This window comes from Nicrophorus vespilloides, unplaced genomic scaffold, assembly GCF_001412225.1.
Source record: "Nicrophorus vespilloides isolate i.1.1-1 unplaced genomic scaffold, Nicve_v1.0, whole genome shotgun sequence".
In the NCBI taxonomy this organism is placed as follows: Eukaryota; Metazoa; Arthropoda; class Insecta; order Coleoptera; family Silphidae; genus Nicrophorus; species Nicrophorus vespilloides.
The window spans coordinates 144,196-167,083 of NW_017096075.1; the positions used below are offsets into that span (position 1 = coordinate 144,196).

Consider the following 22,888-nt stretch of genomic DNA (forward strand, 5'->3'; position numbering starts at 1 on the left):
AGGGGGCATAGGCTGCTGATTCAAGTGGACCAAAACATGGAGCAGTACACCATGCCGCTGCGGTCGGGATACTGCCGGACGGCTATCTTCGCCGCGGCTTTGATTTTTATTATATTTGTGAAGCAAATTGATTCTAAGGTAAGTTTTTTCCTTAAAACTAAGTTTGCAAATGAAACTATGCTCAACTAATATAGAGAATAAATAACGTTCAAATTGAATTTACCATGATAGTAAAGATTTCCAACAAAAATTGTTAGATTTTCAGCTGACACAACTATTAGACACTTTGTTTTTGCATACGTTAAGAACGCGAGTCTAGCGACTATTATTGGCTAGGGTTCATGCTGTAACCCATCGTTCAATTTTTTGCAATATTTGAATTTCCCGCTCGCAACATAAGTTACAAAATATATTTTATGTTTTTTATTAAATACAACATAATAACAACTTATTTAATTAACAAAATTGGAATTTTTTCTTTTATATAGAAAGTAATAAATAATTTTAAATTCTTTATGAAATAATTATTAAATTAATTAATTTATTTGTAATAAATGTCTTAATAATTATTATATGTATTTTATCTAGTATGTTGTATGTTGAAAAATTCAAGACATTAATGGTTAAAATTATTAATGAAAATTGATAATTTTTGTTTAAATTTAATAATAATTAAAGATCAGCCTTCTGGTTTGAACAAAACAAAATTTCGTTACCGGCTGTTTACTGTCCGGAATCGAAGTTAATACGATCTCGCGAATGGTAAATTGAAGCATCGACTTCTGAAGAGTGGAAAAAGCAAATAAACATTGATTTAAAAATATACACAACACTATATTTATAGTTTGCCCAGATGCAACACGGGTAACTTTAGTTCATGCATCTCTTCGAAACGCGTGGGAGTTAAAAAAAAATCACGTGCCAGCATCTTTACCGTGTGTAATATGGTCCATATTATTAATTTTCCTCGAATATTGGCATCAATATCGATTCCAATACGAAAAGAAAAAGCCCCAAAATCTCAAACGAGGAACGAAAGATGCGGCACGCAACGGAATTTTAACTCGCCTCGGATCGTAATTAATCCCATTGTGGAGCATTTTAATAATTAAAATGCTCCACTCCAGCCCTCACGTGTCATGTGAGCAAGATCCTGGTGGCCTGTAATTAAGTAATTAAATACCGAAATAAGATTTCTAAAAATAGGGCCCTATCTTAACTTGAACGCCTTTTGTGTCCGGAATGCCGCACATTTACATCCAACATCTATTTTTTTTTTAAATATATATTTTTACAATTTTCTTCAATACTTCTTTGATTTCGCAAAATCAGGTGCATTCCCGTTTTGTACGGAGTCGAAGGCAAACAAAAAAAAAGTTGTAGTAAGATGTAAGACGATATTCTCCAAAGTGAAACCTAATCTGTTACATATATTCTAACTAGGAGGAAAGAAGCATTAGGCTAAACTCTATTGATTTATCATCGGGTTGTAAATAATCGTCTTCTGACAACAGCCTAATCTTAATTTGAGTTGGCGTTGAAACATCTATTAATTTTATGTTCATCTAGCTTAAATCTAACATCTATTCTGGAATATTCCATTCGCCTGCCTTATTATCTAATGACTTATCACAGTCAAATTAAATAAACAATTCAACTCGGCATTTTGTTTAAGTAAATTATGACTTTTGTATGTGTATTTATTTTGTGCCGTAACAAAATTATTGCAAAAAATAAGTAGTAAATACTTATTTCCATTGTTTGTTAATTAATTCGAAATTTTGGACAAAATTATGTAAATTTGTAAAATTCTACACAAATTAATGATAAATTACATCGTTCACTTAAGCCAGTGGTCGGCAAAGTGCGGCTCCAGAGCCGCATGTGACTCTTTGGCTCCTTAAGTGCGGCTCTGGCACAATTATTTATTAAGTATGAAATTTAATTTTATTTAGTGTAATAAAAGTTTACTAAACAAGCAGATTTTTTTTAAATTGTTGTAATGTTCATATTTGGCTCTTTGGCTAATAAATTTGCCGACCACTGACTTAAGCTATTTGCTTAAGAAATTCTGTTATATTAAAGATATTTAAAATATGAACAGTTTGAATCACATTTAAAGATGATCTTAGCGCTAGGTAACAACGAAACACCAGCAATCTTAAAATGTTGGCCTTTTGGCCACAGAGGTTATAAAAGATTATTCACTCGATCTCTCGTGCATCTCATCCATCCACTCATCGCCGTACATTATTTGCTTTACGAATGGAACGTGTTTCATTTTACCTTAGGTCAGTTTATTTTCCTTACCGTGAATAGCGCGCACCGAATGCAAACTTGAGCATCGCACAGAGATTATTACACCTACCCAACCCGACGATCGCTTCGCTCATAATTATTTTCGATCCTAATTAAAAAAGGAAAAAAAAAACAACAACTAGAATTCCGTAATGTAGGAGTGCATCTACCATGTGTATTATTTTAATAAATCATCCGTGCCCGCGCTTGCATCAACTTTGTCTACTCATCATTCCTATTACAAAGAGCGGCCCCCGGTCAAAAGAAAAGAAAAAACAAACAATAAAAATCATTGTGCAAATAGTCGTGGTTTATTTTTTTTAAAATCACATTTCGATACTTGCAAGTAATTTTTGATACAAAATATGAATTAATTAATTGGTTGTAAAAGCGACCGTTAAATATAATCAACAAGACATAAAAAAAAATCCTGTTTCGGATAATTGCATACAAAAATGTAGTCCAAAAAGAAAACATCAATCTTGTAATTAAGTTAAAAATCAAACGCTGATATAATAAAATCATTTTATTTTATTTCGGCTTCAATTAGTTCATTTTGAAAATTTGAGCAAAAAAAATGTTATTGTATACCTATACTAAGTTAATATTTAGATTATGCTACATTTTTTTCAGAGTAAATTAAAAAAAAAATGATCTAAACATTCGGAATCTTTCCTCACTATTTTCTGTGTTTATATGGTCACTATTTCCGTGTTGATAATCCGTGACATCAGTTGCTCAACTGTGACATTATGTACGACATACAAAAAAAAAATAACAATTTAGCAATTTGAAGCAAATTCTTAACGAGCCGTCAATAGCTCAAATCAAAAGATTAATATAAATAAACAACAAAACGAAATTATTTACAAACTCTTGTTTTTCTCCCAATTACAACATGATTTATCATATTTTTTTTTGTAGATAAAAAAGAAATAATAATTGTAAATTTTTATAAGAGAATTCATCATTTTAAAATTTTGCTATTTTTGTTGTTGTTTCTAAACGAACGGTACGAAGATCGTAAACTAACAACTAGTTGTTTTCAGTTTAATTGTTTTCTGTGCACAGTCGTAAATTTTCATGCGCTGCGAGGAACTGTACATACGTGTATAATTAATAAATTCATATTGAAACATCATTTTAAATCAACTATAGCTAACATATAAATCCGTTCAGTTTGATGGATGGAATTTAATATTATATAATTGATGTAATTGGATTATAACATTAATTGATTAAAGTTGATAATAATTCTGTCAAGATCGAGAGTGATTAAATTGTTACAAAAAAAAAAGATGCAAGTAAATAAATTAAAGCACGACCTTTATTTGCAATGCGTGTGCAGCGGTAATACGAAATTATTTAATAGCGGATTATGTAATAATAATAATAATATCGGTGTGCGAGAGTAAATGTGATTCAGACTATGAACTCTGCGGAGCCGGAATGTGGCCGGCAGACAAGACGGGTTTATAAATTAACTTGCCTGTCTTCAAACTTATTGCTGCATTTTACGGGCAGCTTTTTCGATTATATTGCACCACAGCGGTGTTCTGTGTGTGTATACTGTGCATACCGTATGTATGCTATATGCATATAGTGCACACTGCATCCAGCCTGGTGGTAACCGCGATTTCTTGCATTTAATTGCATAATACGTAGACCGCTTTCCTCCGCTTAATGGTCCATCATTAACCTTCATTATTCTCAGTTAATCAGAACGCGCCGCCTCCGATAAATATTCATCATTTGCCCAATAAAATGATGGATCGATGCCACCGTCGTCGTTCGCAATTTGCATATTCATCAACAAGAAAAAANTAGTAAAGTTTTCTGCCCCCCCCCCCCGTTTCGCAATAGGTCCTTTATCTAATCAACTGGCCGCAATAAGCGTACGTCCAGATTACAAGGCAGCAATAAGGATGAAGCGGTTCTGCGAAAGTAAACATAACGAAGAGAAAAAAAAATGTAATGGTACACACACATGTGCTAAAGTCATGCACATTGAATCAATAACAATAAAGAGAACCGAAAATAGATTCGAAAAATTATGTCACCGCTTTTTGTGTCCGTTCTAAATCCTGCGAAGAAATGGCGCGCTCTCGCCCCCATTAAAAAGCGCCTTCCTTGTTTTGTTGTTGCTACTGCTGCAGCAGCTCGAAATCTAAACGCATTTATATTTATCCAAACCAAAACATTAATGCCACACATCGATTTTTTAATGAACTTCTTCATTTTTCTTTTTATGCGTGGTTGTGGTTTCAAATCGCGCGAATGTCGATGATGATTACATCACTGTTTCAGGAATAATTGAAGCACCGAAGATTGCCTAATCAGTTGATACCAAAAATAATTCAATCATCGTTATTTATACGTTATAATTGTGCGAACGCGAATGAACGAGAGAGAGAGTCAGAAAATAAATAAGTGCGTGACCATTCCGGGTCAAATACATATACATACATTTATATAAAAAAAAAATATACAAACACATCAACAAATCGGTAGAAGAAGGAAAAAAAAACAACATCTCTGATAACAACAATCTTTTTTATTTTTTTTAATTTCGTTTCGATATTAAATTGCCTAATCGAAATATTTTTGCTGCGTCTATAAACAAATTATATAACTCCAATTACGATAAAACGCAAACTTTTCCTTTCGATTTTATATATTTTTTTTCTATAGTAGGCTTTGAATGCGTTTTTTTCTTCTTTCTTTTTTTTTGTACAACTCAATTTGTTTGATCGCGGAACCGTTTAAGGCGGCTGCGGCAGCGGAGAGGAGCCACTTGTTGCGTAACTTTCTATCGGGCGAAAGAAAGGAAGAGAGGATTCATCATGCTATTAGACCGCGGCTCTTCATAACATTGAACTTGGACATCATCGTATTATGTTACAAACACTTGATCTCGTTTTGAATAATCGAAAACTCGGAGCACGAAAGCCGATGGATTCGAACCAACATATGCACGGTGAAACCTCCTCGTGTCCCTTCCAGCCTGTAATTACAACCACTTAATAATAACATAAATTTAAACGTCATCTAATTACTTTACAAATGCTTAATTACAACTTGTTGCCTCTTCTTTTTTATTTTTTTAAATAACAATGTGTGAATTCCGTTAATTTCTCGTGGATGCGCAAGAGATTTTATCACTCGGAAATTGAGGATTATAGAACTTTCAATGTAAAAGACTAGCACATGTAGACCACACCTTGACGCTTTGCCAATGAACGAACGATTTCAGTACGTTGTAAATTGTAAATGACTCATCTGCATCTTTCATTTCATGATCAATTCAAATTTATCGTACGTATTACCTTTGATGGTATTTCTTCATGTGTGCAGACAACAAATGTATGTATAGATCTCAAATTTTCTAGATGATATGATTGTATATGTGTATTATTACGTTTTAGATCAAAATTCCTGAGTAGTAAAAATATTATGCTTCTATATAAAATGTACATTTTAATGCAGAACGAAGAATGCGGTGCTGGCAAAAAATCAATCTTAACGCATCGTTTGGTTTTACTGCAAAGCTTAAAAGAAATAGATTTCCAATTAAAAAATACCTTCAATTAGAGAAGTACATAAAAATTTAAACTGAAATATTGTCAACGTTATGTCTACAAAAAGAAATTAAAATATGTCATTGTCATTAATTGTGTGTGTTTGTACGCAATACTTAATGTGGGGCAATACAGAGTGTAATTGGACTTTGATAAAGCGTGGATGAAAATAAAAAAAAATAGACAAGCAAATATTTTTATGAACTTTGGTATTGGTGTCAACACAAATACCCAGAATTTTGAAAAAGGAAATTAAAATGGGTTAGATTCTATCGTCCGTCCGTCGAGATATTTGTTGCAATTTGCTCCATTTAATGTCTCTTGCTCCAGTTAATGGCAGGAAACAAGGGCGCGATAAGTTAAACACTGACTGACTGGATGGACGGAATAAAAAGATATTTACATAGGAGAGGAGGAGGAACAGAAAAAAAAATGTTTCGAAATGCAGCAGCTCTAGAACATTCGCGATAAGCAGCGCCAATGATAATCAATGCCTCTTATCGTTCCCGCATGCAAGGATATTCGTGCTGCGTTATGTCATTAATAAGTATCCTGAAGTAAGATGAAATTGTAATGAATGAATCGATTTGGAAATGGAAACGTTGTGCCCTTGTCCATCTTTGCACGTGTATTATTCATCAGCCGATTTGGCTTCGGGTGCGGATTGAGCTCGAGCGTCGTGGTCCTTTCTCTCCATTTAAGGACATCGATTTTCGACCGAACCGATAAATATTCTTTATGATATGCAATAAATACTTAAGCCGTTTCTTATTTAAGAAAAATATAATTATAACGGAGTACGATCACGTTTTCCAATAAGTTGACATCCATTTTCTCGGGTACATAAATTGTGGATCTCTGCTCCACTTTACTTATTCCTCCGTCAAGAGTAACGAACGAAAAATAAATAAAAACATAAGGATGTAAGCCGCTTTTGGTCAACGTAATCTTACACTAATTAAATACTACATTTATTACGGCTTCCTGCTGCGTTTTAACTTTGTTTATTTTATGAGCACGTTTTAAATCCGAAACATTTTCATTAATTATTTTTTTTGCCAACAACTTTATCATTCAATTTTCAATATTTAATTGGATAACTTCTGTAAATGTTTATAATGTCTTCATAATTTTTTTTTATGGATATTACAGAATTGCGAATGTTTGTGGTAATGCAGTATTTGATATGAAATCATCGCGATGTTCGAAGCTGTGTGGTTTACCGAGCATCCTGTATTGTTGGAAGAACGGTATGATTATCTCGAAGGCAAAAGTATTTTATGTGCTGGCGATTTTATGCCGAGTGAAGATTAGGTTTTAAATGGTGTTTTATGGTGAAAATGTGGAGTTACGATGTTGGTCGTCTCTGGGCGTAATGAATACCAGCGTTGAGGAGGAATTATGCGACCAATAAACCTCGCGGTATTATCTTTATCTTGCGACAAGGACGGTAAATCGACGTAGAGTCCACAGCACCACCACTTTCTTCCTCCGTGACCGATCCAAGAGGAGCGAGAAAATTTCTTCTTATCATTGGCAACGTAATCGTAATCCATTCATTATTCATAAAATCGGCAAAGAAACAAACGCACATAGAGTCTCGTGCGAAGGGAAAGACATGGGTTATTCACCTTTGATACAAGTCGTTATCCCAGCATAACAGGAAATACAGCATCTGACCCATTTCTCTCTCGTGGTTATTTTTAATTATAATTTTATGAATGTTTTCGCTATTAACTGGGTGGTTCGTTGTTCCATCGTTTCATCATACTCAGTGCGCGCGTTTAATTGTTATTGCGACGATTCAATAGGAACCATTTATAAAGTTCGCGTGCATTCACCAAATTTAATGAGAAGCAAGTATTTAGCCTCGAGACAACTCCAGCATATGCACTTTAATTAAATGATTCGCAAAGAGCAACGACGAAAACTGCGTTGGAAATTAATCTGTTGTTGGTGTCGCTTATGTCATAGGCTGTGGGCAGGCAAAGGCGAAATGTTAGTAAACAATACATCCAGTCTATTAATACGCTTTACGATTGCTATTGCAGAACGAGATGAAGGCTAATGGGCTTAATGTGCAACAAGCTATTTCCAATTATATTCAATTGCAAAAATAAAACTACCGCCGCATGGAAATCCTATTGCTCCAAGCTAAGTTCAAAAGTGTTTTGCAGTAAATACAATTATTGCTGAGCTAATAAACTGGAGACTAAAAATACGCGGTGCACGAATAAAAGCCGAAAATAAAATGCGGACGACGTGTGCATCAGAACGTATACACAGGGTGTTGTAAATATATTGGCTACGATTGCGGCGGTGGCGAGTGGAAAACCGGATTGTTTGGATATCGTCCTTTTGTTTGTCGCACGATCATCAAAAGACATGTGAGAACGAAGCAGAACCGCTGATGCACGGTTATTGCCCAGACACTAGGATTTTGTTTCGACTACTAAGAATTTCAAATTAGCATTTTATGCGCACTCCCCAACCAAACTTCTCCACCAACATCAAGTTTTGATACCATTTATAAAAAAAAAATCCAACGAAATACAATCAAAATCTGCACAAGTATTGTGATAAATACCAGCTAATTATCTACAAAGACTTGATAATTGTTTCCCGGAATGAAGAACGCTATGCATCTTAGAAGAAACGAAATTAACTTTTTTCAAAGAATTATTAAAAAAAAGAAAAACTTAAATTAAATACGAGTTTAAAGATGCAACAAATAGGTTTTTATGGTGCATGTAATAAATGTCTTTTATGCTGTCATGTGTATTTGTATCAAGTAAGGAATGATGATGTAACATCATCAATTGCTTTGCGTTACAAATGAACAACATTTGAAATAAATTTTAGTTCAACATGTTTCGCAACGTACATATTTACTACGTAGCTTAAAAATAAATTCGTAATCAGTTGTTATCCTTTTCAAAAAAAAAACAAAAATTTGTTTGAATTATCAAAAAAAATAATATATAGTGATTATTTGTGTCACCACTCGAAGAGTACGACGTAACGTGTTTCGCAATGAGAGAGAGAGAAAAGAAAATTACTTTGCAGAGATAATAAATGGATCGAAAAGTGTACTGGGTTAGTCTCTTAACATTTCGTTAAAATTTCTCCGGCCGAATATCGTATGGGCGGCAATTCTTTTAATTTATTTTCAGTTGTTTTTTTTCTTCTTCTCTTTAGTTGAATTATGAATTGCGACTTGTTCACGAAAGTCGTTTTCAAATTTAAATTTAAATTTCGATTCGTACCCCCGATTTATAATTGAGCGTAAAACAATCTTCACGCGATCTCCGCTTATTATCTTTATCTAGATGCACTTTAAAAGAGCCGATGCGTCGTTTTTGATTCGTTTAGTGTTAATAAATTGTACTGACTATCTCTCTTTGTTTCTCTCGTGTTTGTAAGTTTGGCATGCAGAGAGGAAAGAAAAAGCAATTAAACGTATCGCATTTGCCGGTTAGAGTTTTTGAACCTGCGTTCTGGTCTGTTTTCAAAGTAAACGCGTTCGAAATGTTTCACAGGAAATGGGTTAAAAAGTGTGTTGGGAAAAAAAAATATGATATTTACAATTCGAACATATGCCACGTCTATTTGATCACAAACACTCGGAAAGACGAAAATATAGCATTGTTTATGCCGTAGTTCGTTTTAGAGAAAGTCTGATACCAATTTGGGATGCAGCCTTCAGAAAGAAAAGCCTTTCATTTAAATTGAGAATCCTACGTGGAATTACGCCGTCTCACAAACGCATTGTTTATAATAAAGTTTAATCTCGTTTCAAATATAAACCACGATTATTTCATTCAATTTAATTATCGGACATTCATTAAAATCGTTTAATGATTATAGTAATTGCTTCATTAAGACCTCTCGATAAGTTTTCCATTAAGAATGTTCAGCTTACAATTCGTTACTTAATTAATGGAAAAACGGTTTAATTCGATCCGCGTGGTGCGATCAAGGTTAATTTGACTTCCTTTCAATTTCTGCAGACAGTTATTGCAATGTCAACAGCACATCCATCCGTTCTTTTTCATCGCTGAAATATTATGTTTTCGTTTCATTTTTAATTATACTTTTAAGACGATGGATTTCGGGAGACGAGTCTCGTCGAGATTTGGACTCTACTAAAGGTTGCTGTTGTTGTTGTTGACGGTCCCAGGGCAAGTTTTTACGAGCGCTTAAAAGAAATTGTCGGAATGTGAACTTTCATAGTTCAGTTTTAAACGAACGAACTCGATAATAATAATAACCTTTCTTAGTAAAACATATAAAAAAAAAACGTTGTTAAATCGATTTCCAATCAGTCGGAATTATGTAATGTGAATGAAAATTTAACATCGTAAATATTTATTATCAAATCATTATTTGTAATCAAATTGATTAATTTTATTATGAATGCATTTAATCAAAATGTATTAAGTACTTATTGAATGTAAGTGTAACATAAATTTTATAATCTATGTATTAATTTTAACATGTTATTTTATTGACTTCAATAAATTACGAGAGTACAACTGAAACCTAAACGTACAGATGCGATAGTTTAAGAACAAGAAGCACTTAAAGTTTTAAGACGACACTAATAAAACGTTTTGAAGTAGTGTTTCCCATCGGAAAAATATCCGGACGGAAAATGATTTACGAAGTCTCGATAAAAACAAACAAAAAAAAAACTGTAATAAATCACGTTTCATGTAATGAACGAGAAACGCTGTTCCCTTTGATCTCAGAACTTAAATGGAAAACAATCAAATAGAATTACTAATTGTAAACACCAATTATTTGGTATTAAAACCGAACGATTGTTTTCTGTGTGTTAGCGGTGAATGAAAAAAGAAAAACGAAGAGAAGAAGCATTAAGTGTAATCTCGGTAATTCGATATGGTCCCTCCGTGTCGAGAGGAAAAGGCTCGAAAATGTTATGGTGGTTACGTGCCGAAGCATACAAGACATCTCATAAACGATTTACATCCACTGCACAGCCGAGAAAACGCAAAACTGAAGAAAGTTTGTTTCACTTTACCATTCGAAAAATGTGTTTGCAATTGATGTTTCTTTGAATCGAGCCACCAAATGTCGTTTTATAGTAGTAATATTAAGTGTTTACTTTAGAAATTACATTTACAAATTCATATAATTACATTACGAAAATAAGGAGATGATGACTTCTGTTTCGACATCAGAAAACACCGACGCAAGATGTTTGCCTCAAAATTAATTAGTTTACAATACGTATGAAGTGGTCCAATTACATCAATTAATCGGCGGTCTTTTCTTTTCTGTTAATCTAATAAGCATTAAATTCGCATAAATTATTTGATGTCATCGTGATCTAACATCACCGATTCTAAATTTAGCCGATTCTGTGTCGCTAATTAAATATATCTAAGATGCAGCCGACCGGATGAAACATCGTCGTTACCCGCCACGGAAAAAGAAAACAACTATATAGAACCAACACATAAATAATTCCTTGTGTAAATATATGCTGAAAATGTGGTAACTTATGGAATAATATTTGTTTAGATGAAGCGGTTCGTGTAACATGTGTGTGTGTCTTCGGAAAGCGGCATTAATCATTTCACGGAGATACCATTAATTCATCGAATGTTATTGCACGAACTTGGTAATAATATGTGCTTTCCTATTATTATTATTTTTTGAAATTCTGGAGCTTCTCGACAATGAATGAATGAATGAATGAATGTAGTGCGTTATCGGAAACACGCGCGCTTTGTAGCTTAATAATCTTCGGACAGTTCTCGGAAACAAAACTGCAAGATACAGTGTATCCGGTTACAATAACCTCCACGCAATTCAGGAAATTGACGCAGAGTACGCTGATAGGAGTACCAGAACTGGTTGCTGATTAGGACCATCCTTTCTTCAAACCACTTCATAATATTTATTACATATTTTTGTTTTTTTTCGACTCTTTATCAACATTAGTTGCGAAAAGTTGCAACATTCTTCAGTTGAAAATAGACATTCGTATAACACATAATGTTTATATGGTTCAATATTAATTTATGAGCTGTATACAATTACTCCGAACTGTGGACGTTTCCTCACTGATGCAACTCCTATTTATAAACTCTATAACTACAATTCGCATTTCTCTTACTTTACTTAGAGCTTATAAATAACTACGGGGGTAGTTTCCATCAAGATGGATGGAACTCTGATAAATAAGTTAATATTACAAAAGTTTCTATGTGCGAATCCTTATAAATATTTGAATTCGCGAGCCATCTCTTGCATCACACTTTTAAGTATCAAGGCAATTTAACACATTATTAAGAAGATTAAATTGTATGTACAACATGTGCATGCTTCGTTCAGTCAGCTTTCAACATGCTCCAATTGAAATCTTCGACGTTCTCAATCAAAGGAAGTGTTTCATTTCCGCACAAATCTCTGTTATATAAACAATTTAGTTAATTTATGTGCAAAAAAAAAACAATGTCCTTGCAAAATTCAATTATAACTTTAATTATTTCTAATTTATAATTAATAATTTTTATTAAAGGGTTAAATTGATAATAACAATGTACAATGTGATGATAATATTTTGAGTGTGCTGTGTATTTTGCATGTTATGTCATCGATTGTATCTGCGAAAGTAATTTGCTCGAATGTAGCGTTATTATAAATGTTGTGTATATTTATGTAGAATGACGTCAGAAACTTGCACTTGTATTGTGACAAGAAAGCCGACGAAGGACCATATTCGGTAATGAGGTCGGACACATGGGGCACAGACATGCAGTTACGCTTGAGCTTTCAATTACACGCTCTTCAAATCTTTGTCGCTGGCTGCACTTTTGCTGGACCATTGATAACACAAGATTTCATTGACGAATCGAGAACGGACAAAACAATTAATAAACATTGCACATACATGTGTGTTTGAATGCTTGTAAACGTACACTCGATGTAATTGCTTTATATCACAATTGCGTTAAAAGCTCATGTTTATACAACCAACTTTACCGTTGACAAATTTCATTTATTTCCTTTTTTTTTGCAATCTCTCTCTTCTATGTATATTAATTTCCTTTAGAAATTATTGTGATTTGAGTATCTATATTTGGAACAGTATGACCATGTTAATTTATAAGTTATTATATATTTATAATCTTAAATTGATAATAGTTTAAATTCAAAATCGGAATTGAAACACAGTCAATATGTGAACCATCTAGAGTGTGGCAGTGATAGCTTATGTGACCTCCTGTTACTTATATACATGTGAAATATAATTAAATTGGCCAATTCCTATAATAATATATTTTTTGTACAAATAATGTCCAAGGCGACATTGATAGCCTAGTGTTACGACCTTTGAACATTTGAACGCAAGATTTTTATATTTTTACGCATAAACTTTTTCTTTCTGAAATCATAATGAATACCGAATTTTTATATTTAATATGAACCATCTTGAATAATTATTTAAAATAAACGTTATGCTATTATTTATAAACTATAGTAAAAAAAAATGGAAATAACTAATAAATAACTAACTAATTTTTTTAATTTTAGACTTGTACAGGATGTCAAGATGCTTACAAATGCAATTGCACTGGACTGAAAGGCAAAAGTGGAATAGAAGGTATTCACGGATTGCCTGGAATAACAGGTGATTATGGTGATACTGGATACGATGGACCTCAAGGTATGAAAGGCGAAAAAGGTGAAATAGGGGACCGTGGCCATATGGGTGACAAAGGATTGAGGGTAATTAATGGAGACTCAATGTTATGAATAAATATTTTTATAATATACAAATTCATTTTCAGGGTGATGAAGGTCAAAGAGGAAATATTGGTCGGCCAGGGAATCCTGTAAGATTAAACATATGCCTCGCTGAATATTAGTTATGTGAGAGTTTATTTTCTAGGGAGTTCATGGAGAACCTGGAATAGTAGGTCCTGCGGGTATTGATGGTTGTAATGGAACAGATGGTATGCACGGCAACATGGGAGGACCAGGTTATCCAGGAATTCGCGGCGGATTAGGCGCTGAAGGTTTACAAGGTCCCCAAGGTGAACCTGGTGAAGGCGGAGGTAATTCTGTGGGCACCAAAGGTGATAGAGGGCAACCTGCACTTTACGGAAACCCCGGCCTTGTTGGCGATAGTGGACCAAGAGGTTACCCTGGTTACAGAGGTCAAAGTGGAGAAATGGTATTATACTGTTTAGAATATTTGTAAACTTTTATACTAACATCAATGCGCAGGGAAAAATGGGAAGTTACGGACCTGCTGGACTTCGCGGTGATGTGGGAGAAACAACAATGAGCAAAGAGGGTGAAAAGGGAGATGATGGTGAAATTGGTGAACCTGGTCCACCTGGCGATATAGAGGGTCTTCAAGAATTGAATCCTTTACCACCTATTATGTTATCCAAAGGAATTAAAGGAGATAAAGGTTTTATGGGCACTAAGGGCAAATACGGAATCAAAGGAATGTTTGGAATGCAAGGAGACATGGTAATAAAAATCATATTTATTTCTTCAGAAATAGTGTATAATTTTTTCAATTTTGTTTGTTTGCTAGGGTTTACGTGGTTTGCCAGGTAGAGCAGGTTCAAAAGGTGAACCTGGTATTGATGGTCAACGTGGTAAACAGGGTCGAATCGGTCCATATGGTCCAAGTGGCATAAAAGGAGATAAAGGTGCTCCAGGATATGTAGGAATGGACGGAACTAATGGCACGAAGGGAATTATGGGCGAATATGGTCAAAAGGGGTTACCTGGTCTCCAAGGTCTAGAAGGTCCCAAAGGCATGTATGATCCAACATTGGATGAAATTGTGGATGGTGTTATTGGTCGTCAAGGAGACGAAGGTTTGAGAGGAGATAGAGGTATTGCTGGTATACCAGGAAAACCGGGTCCTCCAGGGCCTATGGGTCCACCAGGGTTACCAGGACCTCAGGGACCATCAGGTCCGAAAGGAGTAAAAGGAATATCAATAAAAGGAGAACGTGGTGATGAAGGAAATATAGGTTATCCTGGAGGTTTAGGAGACATGGGATTTCCTGGCATTCCTGGTGCAATTGGTTTAAAAGGTTTTGCTGGTATGGATGTTGTTGGACCTCCTGGTGAAGATGGCTTGCCCGGTGTTGACGGCTATACAGGAAGAGCAGGTGACAGGGGTGATGATGGAATAAAAGGTTCTAAGGGTTTCCCTGGACATTCTGCAAATCAAATGGCGGGACCTGCCGGAGAATCTGGAAATCCAGGAATCCCGGGTTTACCTGGAGATGATGGACATCCAGGTTATGACGGTATTCATGGAGATAAAGGTCGTAGAGGAGATGACTGCGGTTATTGTAAACCAGGTACAATTACAATGAATCTAAAACAATTGACAAATATTAATTATATTATTTTTAATCATGTAGGACCACCCGGTATGAAAGGTGAAAAAGGTGATTTTGCTAGAGATGGTCCACCCGGTGATCATGGTTATACAGGTTTTCCCGGACCACGTGGGCCAAAAGGATTTAAGGGTCGTGTGGGTATAATGGGTGATAAAGGTCAACAAGGCCCAGCTGGAGCACACGGAAATGCTGGTGAACAAGGAAAGAAGGGTAATCCAGGTGTACTTTTAACACCAGTACCACAAAAAAAGCCACCTCGTGGAGATATTGGTGCAGTCGGAAGACAAGGAGAGAGTGGAAATCCGGGTTACCCGGGACTACCCGGTGTTGATGGACCGCAAGGTCCCAAAGGTCAATTTGGAGATAGTGGTCAACCAGGAACACACGGTAAAGATGGTAGACCAGGTATTGACGGAGAATTAGGACAAAAAGGTGAAGCTGCTACATTTCCAAAAGAAATGCTCAGAGGCGATAGAGGATTTGATGGTCAAAAGTAATATTTGTTAATAATTTAAAATGAAATATACTCGTGCTAATATATTCTATTTTAGAGGATATCGCGGTGAAGTTGGAGAGCCAGGAGCACCAGGTATTCCTGGTGACAGTGGAATTTACAATAAAGCCTACTTTGGTGATCAGGGAATTAAAGGTCCAGTGGGAAATCGAGGTACATGTTACGCTTTATTTCATGAAATTATTCTAATTTGTCATTTATAATATATATTATGTTATACAAGATACAAGAAACTAAAAATACTCATTTTAGGATATGCTGGTAGTTACGGAAGGAAGGGAGAACGTGGTAATAAAGGTCTACCTGGTTTATATGGACCACCTGGTTCACCAGGATTATCAGTACAAGGTATTTCCGGGTTGAAGGGATATCCAGGTATACAAGGAATTCAGGGACCTAGAGGTCTACCAGGTAAACCTGGCAAAGATGGACCTATAGGTTTCGATGCTGCACCTGGTATTAAAGGTTCCATGGGAGAAATAGCACAGAGCATTTTATATGGAGAAATGGGACCTTCTGGACTAACTGGAATTAAAGGAGAGTATGGCGATGAAGGTCCTAGAGGAATTCCGGGAATATCAGGAATTCCTGGTGTAAAAGGAGAGAAGGGTCAAAAAGGTGCCATTGGTTATGAAGGAATGGAAGGGTTAAAAGGAGCTAAGGGTTTACGAGGCAATATTGTACATGGAATTCGAGGTGATGTTGGTATTCCAGGAAGATTTGGATTAATTGGATTACCAGGTGATCAAGGTCCAATTGGGTTTGATGGATTACCTGGTATGTTAGGTGAAAAAGGCCAACAAGGTGAACCAGGCCATATAGGATTAATTGGAATTTCTGGAGAGAAAGGAGAACGTGGCTACGATGGTAGGATTGGCACACCTGGAAAATTTGGATGGCCCGGAATAGCAGGAGATAGAGGAGACATAGGATATTTTGGTTTGAATGGAACCATAGGAGAAAGAGGTTATATTGGTTTGCCTGGTCTAAAAGGTGGTGATGGTGATAAGGGATTGCCTGGATATCCAGGATTAACAGGTCGTCCAGGATTACGCGGTCTTAAAGGCGACAAAGGATACAGAGGTTTTAAGGGAATCGTTGGAGATTCTGGCTATAATGGACCTATAGGTGATACAGGTGATTCTGGTCTACCGGGTGAACCTGGACTTGACGGATGGCCAGGTAGAAATGGTCAACCTGGTGAAAAAGGCAATCCTGGAATATATGTTATTGGTAGAGAAGGTTTGAAGGGTGAGAAAGGCAACAGAGGATATCCCGGAGCAAGTGGAAAGTTTGGATTGAAGGGAAAACAAGGTGAAATTGGTGTGAACGGTCCTCCTGGACTCAGAGGTCAACAGGGCATTAAAGGGCATCATGGCAAAGATGGTAATCCCGGATTTGATGGGCCTAAAGGTGAAATTGGAAATATTGGTATAAAAGGTATATCTGGTTTAATTGGAGAACGAGGAATGGATGGCAATCCTGGCAAAATAGGAAGGCCAGGAATGCCAGGAGAGTTAGGATTTATGGGAGAAATAGGTTTACCCGGTAATCCTGGAATAAAAGGAGATCCCGGACTTCCAGGGTTTACTTCACTCGATAGATCAGTTCAGAAGGGAGACCAAGGTAATCCTGGACTAAATGGTTACAATGGCACCCAGGGTGAACAGGGTGACACTGGTTATAAAGGTGAGACCGGATTTAAAGGAGAAAGAGGATATATCGGATTACAAGGACAACAGGGCGAAACGGGACCGGCTGGTTTCAAGGGCCCGGTTGGAGATAAAGGTTTTCAAGGTCTTCCTGGCTTAACATCAAAGAATAATGAAAAAGGTGAACCTGGAAATAATGGTATGACAGGAACACCTGGTCCATTTGGAAATCCTGGACAGAAAGGTGCTCCCGGCGATGAAGGATTTTTGGGACCCATTGGTATACCGGGCGCTCCAGGTATAAGTATTACTGGTACTAAAGGAACAGAAGGAAAAGAAGGCGAGCGTGGTTTACCTGGACATATTGGAGATATGGGATATGACGGCGCTCAAGGACTTCCTGGATTGAGAGGTCCAAAGGGATTTGCTGGTGAACCGGGCTATGCACCATTATCATTAAAAGGAGAAACTGGTGAAAGTGGTGACTTTGGATATGAAGGATATCAAGGAAAACCAGGTCAAATGGGAGATATTGGAGTACCGGGATATCCTGGCTTACCAGGTTTTAAAGGTCTTAGAGGAATCTTAGGAGATCAAGGAATTACTGGACAACGTGGTTTAACAGGCTTCAAGGGCAATAGGGGCGAGAAAGGAAATGAAGCAGTATACCAAAATTACGGTTTCAAAGGATATAAAGGTTCCCGTGGTGAAGATGGGTTGCCTGGATTATCAGGAATTTTTGGTGTAAATGGAGCAATGGGTATTAAAGGTATACGAGGATTGGATGGTGAAGCGGGTAAAGATGGAATACCTGGATATGAAGGAATTAAGGGAGACCGTGGTGATAATGGATTCGACGGTTTAACTGGTATACAGGGTATAACTGGTTTACCAGGAGACAGAGGTCCACCTGCACCTAGAGCTGCCGGACCAACGAGTAGAGGTTTCTATTTTGCCAGACATTCACAAAGTTCATACATGCCGTTCTGTCCAGCAAATACTGTTAAAATGTGGGATGGTTACTCCTTACTTCACATAATGGGTAATGCCAAAGCTCATGGTCAAGACTTAGGATCACCGGGTAGTTGCTTAAGAAGATTCAATACAATGCCTTACCTCTTCTGCAATATACAAAATGTATGCGATTATGCCCAAAGAAACGATTACAGTTATTGGTTATCAACAAATGAACCAATGCCTGCAATGATGACACCAATACCTGCTGAAGAAACTCAACAATACATTTCGAGGTATTTATTTATAGTAGAAACAAATAATTCACATAGGCGCTACAAATATTTCTAATATATTACAGATGCACCGTTTGCGAAGCACCTACACGTGTATTGGCTGTACATAGTCAAAGTATGGAAGTTCCTAATTGTCCAAATGGTTGGGACCAACTTTGGTTTGGATACAGCTTCATAATGGTAAGGAAAACGGCTTTTCATTCATTTAATGAAAAACTAATAATATTCAAATGATTATATAGCATACCGACGCTGGAGCAGAAGGTGGTGGTCAACCATTAGCATCACCAGGTTCCTGCTTAGAGGAATTCCGCCCCAAACCATTCATTGAATGCCATGGACATGGAAGGTGCAATTACTTCAACACCGCACATTCATATTGGCTTGCTACAATAGAAGATTACGCTATGTTCAAAAAGCCAAGACAGCAAACAATAAAAGCAGGCAATGATTTAACGTCGAGGGTCAGCAGATGCGCTGTGTGTATCAGAAGAAAAATTGAAAGCGTTGATACAAGGAACGTCATTCCACCTCCAGCGTTCAGGATCAAACCGCAGAATAGACGAACGCACATTTACGAAAATAACCCATATTCTGGGACTCATTTGAAAACGAAGCGCTTGAGAAGCAGACAAAGATATCACCCACAAAATTAAGTGATTTTCAAAAGTTATATTTGAATTTGTATATTAATGTATTATAAAAATCCATAATATTTCCTAGCTTTCCTATTATGTTATAATTATTAAATATATACTAAATTAATTAATATTAGTTAATTTTCAGTGTTCATTTTTATGCCATATATTTTATTAAACTTTTGCTATTTAAATGTGTTCGCTTTATAAACAAACATAAGCCACTGCCAAAATTAAAAAGGATTTCGAAAACTAGTAATAAATATTTTATATGTTACCTGTCTACCAATGTATATTTGTTATTATTCCTAAATAAATTCCATCAAATAATTAATATGCAAATTAAATAGTTGAAGCAGAAAGGCTTCCGTCGAGTCATTAAAAGATTATCAACTAGAGTTTAGTGGAAAGACAAAGTTATTAAAAGAAATAATAATTATAAACAATCAATTTTCCATATTTATTACTAATTCTATTGTACTGTTATAAAATCGATAAACATAGTATTTTTACGAATTTATATAACAAAGTCGAATATTTTTTGGGGAAAAGGTATAATTTCTCAAATAGAACTACAAGTGAAAAAAGATGACAATTCATTTCCATTGTGTATTTAGCAATAGTATTTAATTTGAATTATCATGTAATACAAAAAATAATTTACAATACACAGGTGATTATTAAGGGCTGGAATTTTGTTCTTTGGCATTTTGCAATGCTTGAGTAATGAACAATTTTGCCAAGGATTGAGAACAAAATTGAGAAATATGCTGACTGTAAGTATTGATCTGTCCAGCAGTAAGCATTGGTTGTAACCTCGGTGGCACAGGATGCGGTCTAAACAATTTAGTGATATCTTCTTCCGGTAGTGGAGGTTCGTCTTTTGCAACCCTGCTAGCATTCTCCTGAGCCCTCTTTTGCAAATAACGATGCTTATCTTGCTGTTGACGGCTGACCAATTGTTGATATCTGTTGAATTTGATGGCCTCCTGGTTCAACTCGTCCACCCTGTCCATCAAACAACGCAGTTGTCCTTCAAGAACCGAGGCAGTACCAAGATCTAAAAATTTAGAACCTTCTTCTTCGGGAATTAATTCGGCCAGCTCAGACATCATAATGTTTGTCAAGGCAGAGTTCTTTATGGTAACTGGTACCTCAACGAACAAATTCTCGTAACCGACTTTCAGTTTCAGCAAGGCCTCCGGCGTAAATTCACCGTCCTTGTACATTTCAATTGCTTGCGGTGTCAAGCGATACGCTTTCAAACTCAGAAATCCTCTTGAAGACTTTTGGGTATCATAAATAACCACAACACTCTCCTCAATAGATGTTTGGTAGTGATATTGGGACTCCAGCAATGGCAAACTTAAGAAATTACCAACATCTGCGCTCTGGTACCAACCAACATGGAAATGATCAACATTGACGCGTCTTAAGCGACGCATCATTGCCAGCTGATATTCATCCTCATCCATGCTTTCATCCTGTTGCTTCGGGAAAGGAAAACAATTTGTTATTTCCAGACAATCGTCAACTACAAGACCCAGCAATGCTCCTTGTGCAACATCCATGTTACTAGTAGATTCTTCATGGCAATGTTTCACCATTTTCATGACAGCCTGAAAAAAAAAAACAATTAAAACTTTAATATATAATTTTCAATAAATTAAATAACACAATATTTCATCAATATATATTGTAATTGATGTGTTCAGTTTTATATTTTCAAAAAAAAATAGAATAATTTGTCTAAATTGTATTAAATTTGTTGCATTATCAATATATGCTACACTATCATTAAAAACATAACCTATGAAATAATACAATTATAAATGCAGCCCCAGGAAAGTAGGAACTCATTATTTAAAGAAAACATATATTTACCAAGCCATCGCATTGCACACAGGCAATTGTAGAATCCTTTTCAGGAATTCTTCTTGTTGTTCCTCTAGCAGCCATCTTCACAAACAAATGTCAGAACTAAAAGGTTAGAAAATTGTAGAAATGTGATGACCAAGCCCGATCAATGTAACCAACTTTAAAAATCTAAAATTACCAACAGAAATGTTAAATTATTAATTTAAAAAATTCCAGTTAAATTTAACACGGTACCTTTGTTTACCTCTGGACGTGTAATCAATAAAGAAGAAATAACTATAATTATATTGATACTTAAATAAGATAAGTAGAGGGACTATAAGAATAAAAGATTAAAATAATTTTGTATGTTTTGTTACCTATATCAAGGAACAATATTCACTCAGTTCATTGTTAATATTCATTACATTATTTTATCGTTAAAAAAAAATAACAACATTTACATTTATTAAAAAAGACAACAGAATTGTTTTTCATCCAGCTTTTTATACTATAAACTTTTATGATATATGGGAAAATACACAAATCAATAAATAATAATAGCTGTAGTAATAGTGGCTTCTTCATATCAGTTCAATTATTTAGCAAAGTTGTTATTTAAATCTATAGTCCTATCTGTTAATCTCAGATAGTTATCAATAATTTGGAATAATTCAGTTGGCTGTGGAATCCTTCCAGTTTGAAGTTTAGACCAGACTGGAACATCATTCAAAGATATCTCAAAAGCCCCAGACTGTAGCAACTGCCCCTCAATCAAATTGCAGGTGAAGTATACCATCAGGCAAGTGTAGAAGCGGTTCTCCAGGCACCAAGTCCACCAGCTGGGCACAGGTCTGTTTATATAATTGAAGATATTAATTTTCGCCATGACACACATAATTACTAATATTTTAGCAAAGCCCTAAAAAGAAAACAAATTAATTTGTATTAATCTAATAAGAAATGATTTCTTATTCTATACTAACTAAGAGCTTGGTAATAAACATGTAATGTGGTGGGGCATCAAAGTTGCCTCCCTCAATAGTAATGTATGGGTACTTCTTCTGGATGATAGTCACATAGTCCTCAAACGCCTTCCGGTAGCCGCAGGAATAACTGTATACAACAATCCAATTAGATTTTTTTTTATATATTGCGCTTGATTCAATTAGTCCTTACCAGTAAAGGAATTTCAACGTTGGGGCACCGACGTTCTGACTCAATTTTGACAAAGGCGGTACATCATCATCGCTGTCCGATATTACCAAATTATTGGACAAAACGATGCACAGTACAAACGATATCAGTAGACATCTTAGTTGCAGTTTTACAGCCATTTCCTTGTCGCAGAAATTGTAATATCTTCCTTCAGCGCAAAACCTTGTGTCACCTGAGCTCACAAAATATATGCTTGTAACGTGATGTTTTCTATAGCTGTGTTGTAACGTTGGTAGAACTGCAGATCCGAAGATACAAATTGGTACCAATCAAATAATATCAAATGGGTAACAACTTGATAACATTTTTTATCTTTTGTCCAATTTAATCATACAGATGCGAGTCAGTTTCAGTTAGTTTTATCTGAAACCAATAATTCACCAATGTAAATTAGATTGTGAGACTAATCAATGAAAACGATAAAAGGAAATTAACTTTGATAATCATTGCTATGATACTAGTAGTAGGGCAGTATC

General features: G+C 35.5%; 3 protein-coding genes across 3 annotated transcripts; 1 reads left to right on the forward strand and 2 right to left on the reverse strand.

Moving 5' to 3' along the window:
- The first annotated feature begins 7 nt into the window (after nt 1–7).
- On the forward strand, nt 8–19,614 carry LOC108569392 (collagen alpha-2(IV) chain-like). The gene is made up of 11 exons (XM_017930923.1): nt 8–138; nt 13,443–13,637; nt 13,700–13,744; nt 13,801–14,085; nt 14,139–14,390; nt 14,458–15,241; nt 15,305–15,776; nt 15,835–15,950; nt 16,050–18,699; nt 18,765–18,879; nt 18,942–19,614. Exons 1-11 carry the CDS (start codon nt 37–39, stop codon nt 19,353–19,355), a joined length of 5,430 nt encoding a protein of 1,809 aa, XP_017786412.1. The 5' UTR covers nt 8–36; the 3' UTR covers nt 19,356–19,614.
- A 318-nt stretch (nt 19,615–19,932) lies between these two features.
- Nucleotides 19,933–21,338, reverse strand: LOC108569381 (eukaryotic translation initiation factor 3 subunit H). Its single transcript, XM_017930906.1, has 2 exons — nt 21,222–21,338; nt 19,933–20,956 (listed from the first exon to the last, which is right to left on the reverse strand). The coding sequence occupies exons 1-2, from the start codon at nt 21,294–21,296 to the stop codon at nt 20,018–20,020; spliced, it is 1,014 nt and encodes a 337-aa protein (XP_017786395.1). The 5' UTR covers nt 21,297–21,338; the 3' UTR covers nt 19,933–20,017.
- A 288-nt stretch (nt 21,339–21,626) lies between these two features.
- Nucleotides 21,627–22,654, reverse strand: LOC108569405 (selT-like protein). Its single transcript, XM_017930945.1, has 3 exons — nt 22,374–22,654; nt 22,181–22,310; nt 21,627–22,116 (listed from the first exon to the last, which is right to left on the reverse strand). The coding sequence occupies exons 1-3, from the start codon at nt 22,529–22,531 to the stop codon at nt 21,793–21,795; spliced, it is 612 nt and encodes a 203-aa protein (XP_017786434.1). The 5' UTR covers nt 22,532–22,654; the 3' UTR covers nt 21,627–21,792.
- Between the last annotated feature and the right edge of the window lie 234 nt (nt 22,655–22,888).

Bases quoted from the DNA above. Each gene is read 5' to 3' on its own strand.
- LOC108569381 (XM_017930906.1), bottom strand. From the start codon at position 21,296: ATGGCTGCTAGAGGAACAACAAGAAGAATTCCTGAAAAGGATTCTACA. The intron at 20,957-21,221 runs GTAAATATATGT...TTTTTTTTTCAG, and splicing joins GTGTGCAATGCGATGGCTTG to GCTGTCATGAAAATGGTGAA.
- LOC108569405 (XM_017930945.1), bottom strand. From the start codon at position 22,531: ATGGCTGTAAAACTGCAACTAAGATGTCTACTGATATCGTTTGTACTG. The intron at 22,311-22,373 runs GTAAGGACTAAT...TGTTGTATACAG, and splicing joins ACGTTGAAATTCCTTTACTG to TTATTCCTGCGGCTACCGGA. The intron at 22,117-22,180 runs GTTAGTATAGAA...TTTTCTTTTTAG, and splicing joins TGTTTATTACCAAGCTCTTA to GGCTTTGCTAAAATATTAGT.
- LOC108569392 (XM_017930923.1), top strand. From the start codon at position 37: ATGGAGCAGTACACCATGCCGCTGCGGTCGGGATACTGCCGGACGGCT. The intron at 139-13,442 runs GTAAGTTTTTTC...TTTTAATTTTAG, and splicing joins TGAAGCAAATTGATTCTAAG to ACTTGTACAGGATGTCAAGA. The intron at 15,777-15,834 runs GTAATATTTGTT...ATTCTATTTTAG, and splicing joins AGAGGATTTGATGGTCAAAA to AGGATATCGCGGTGAAGTTG.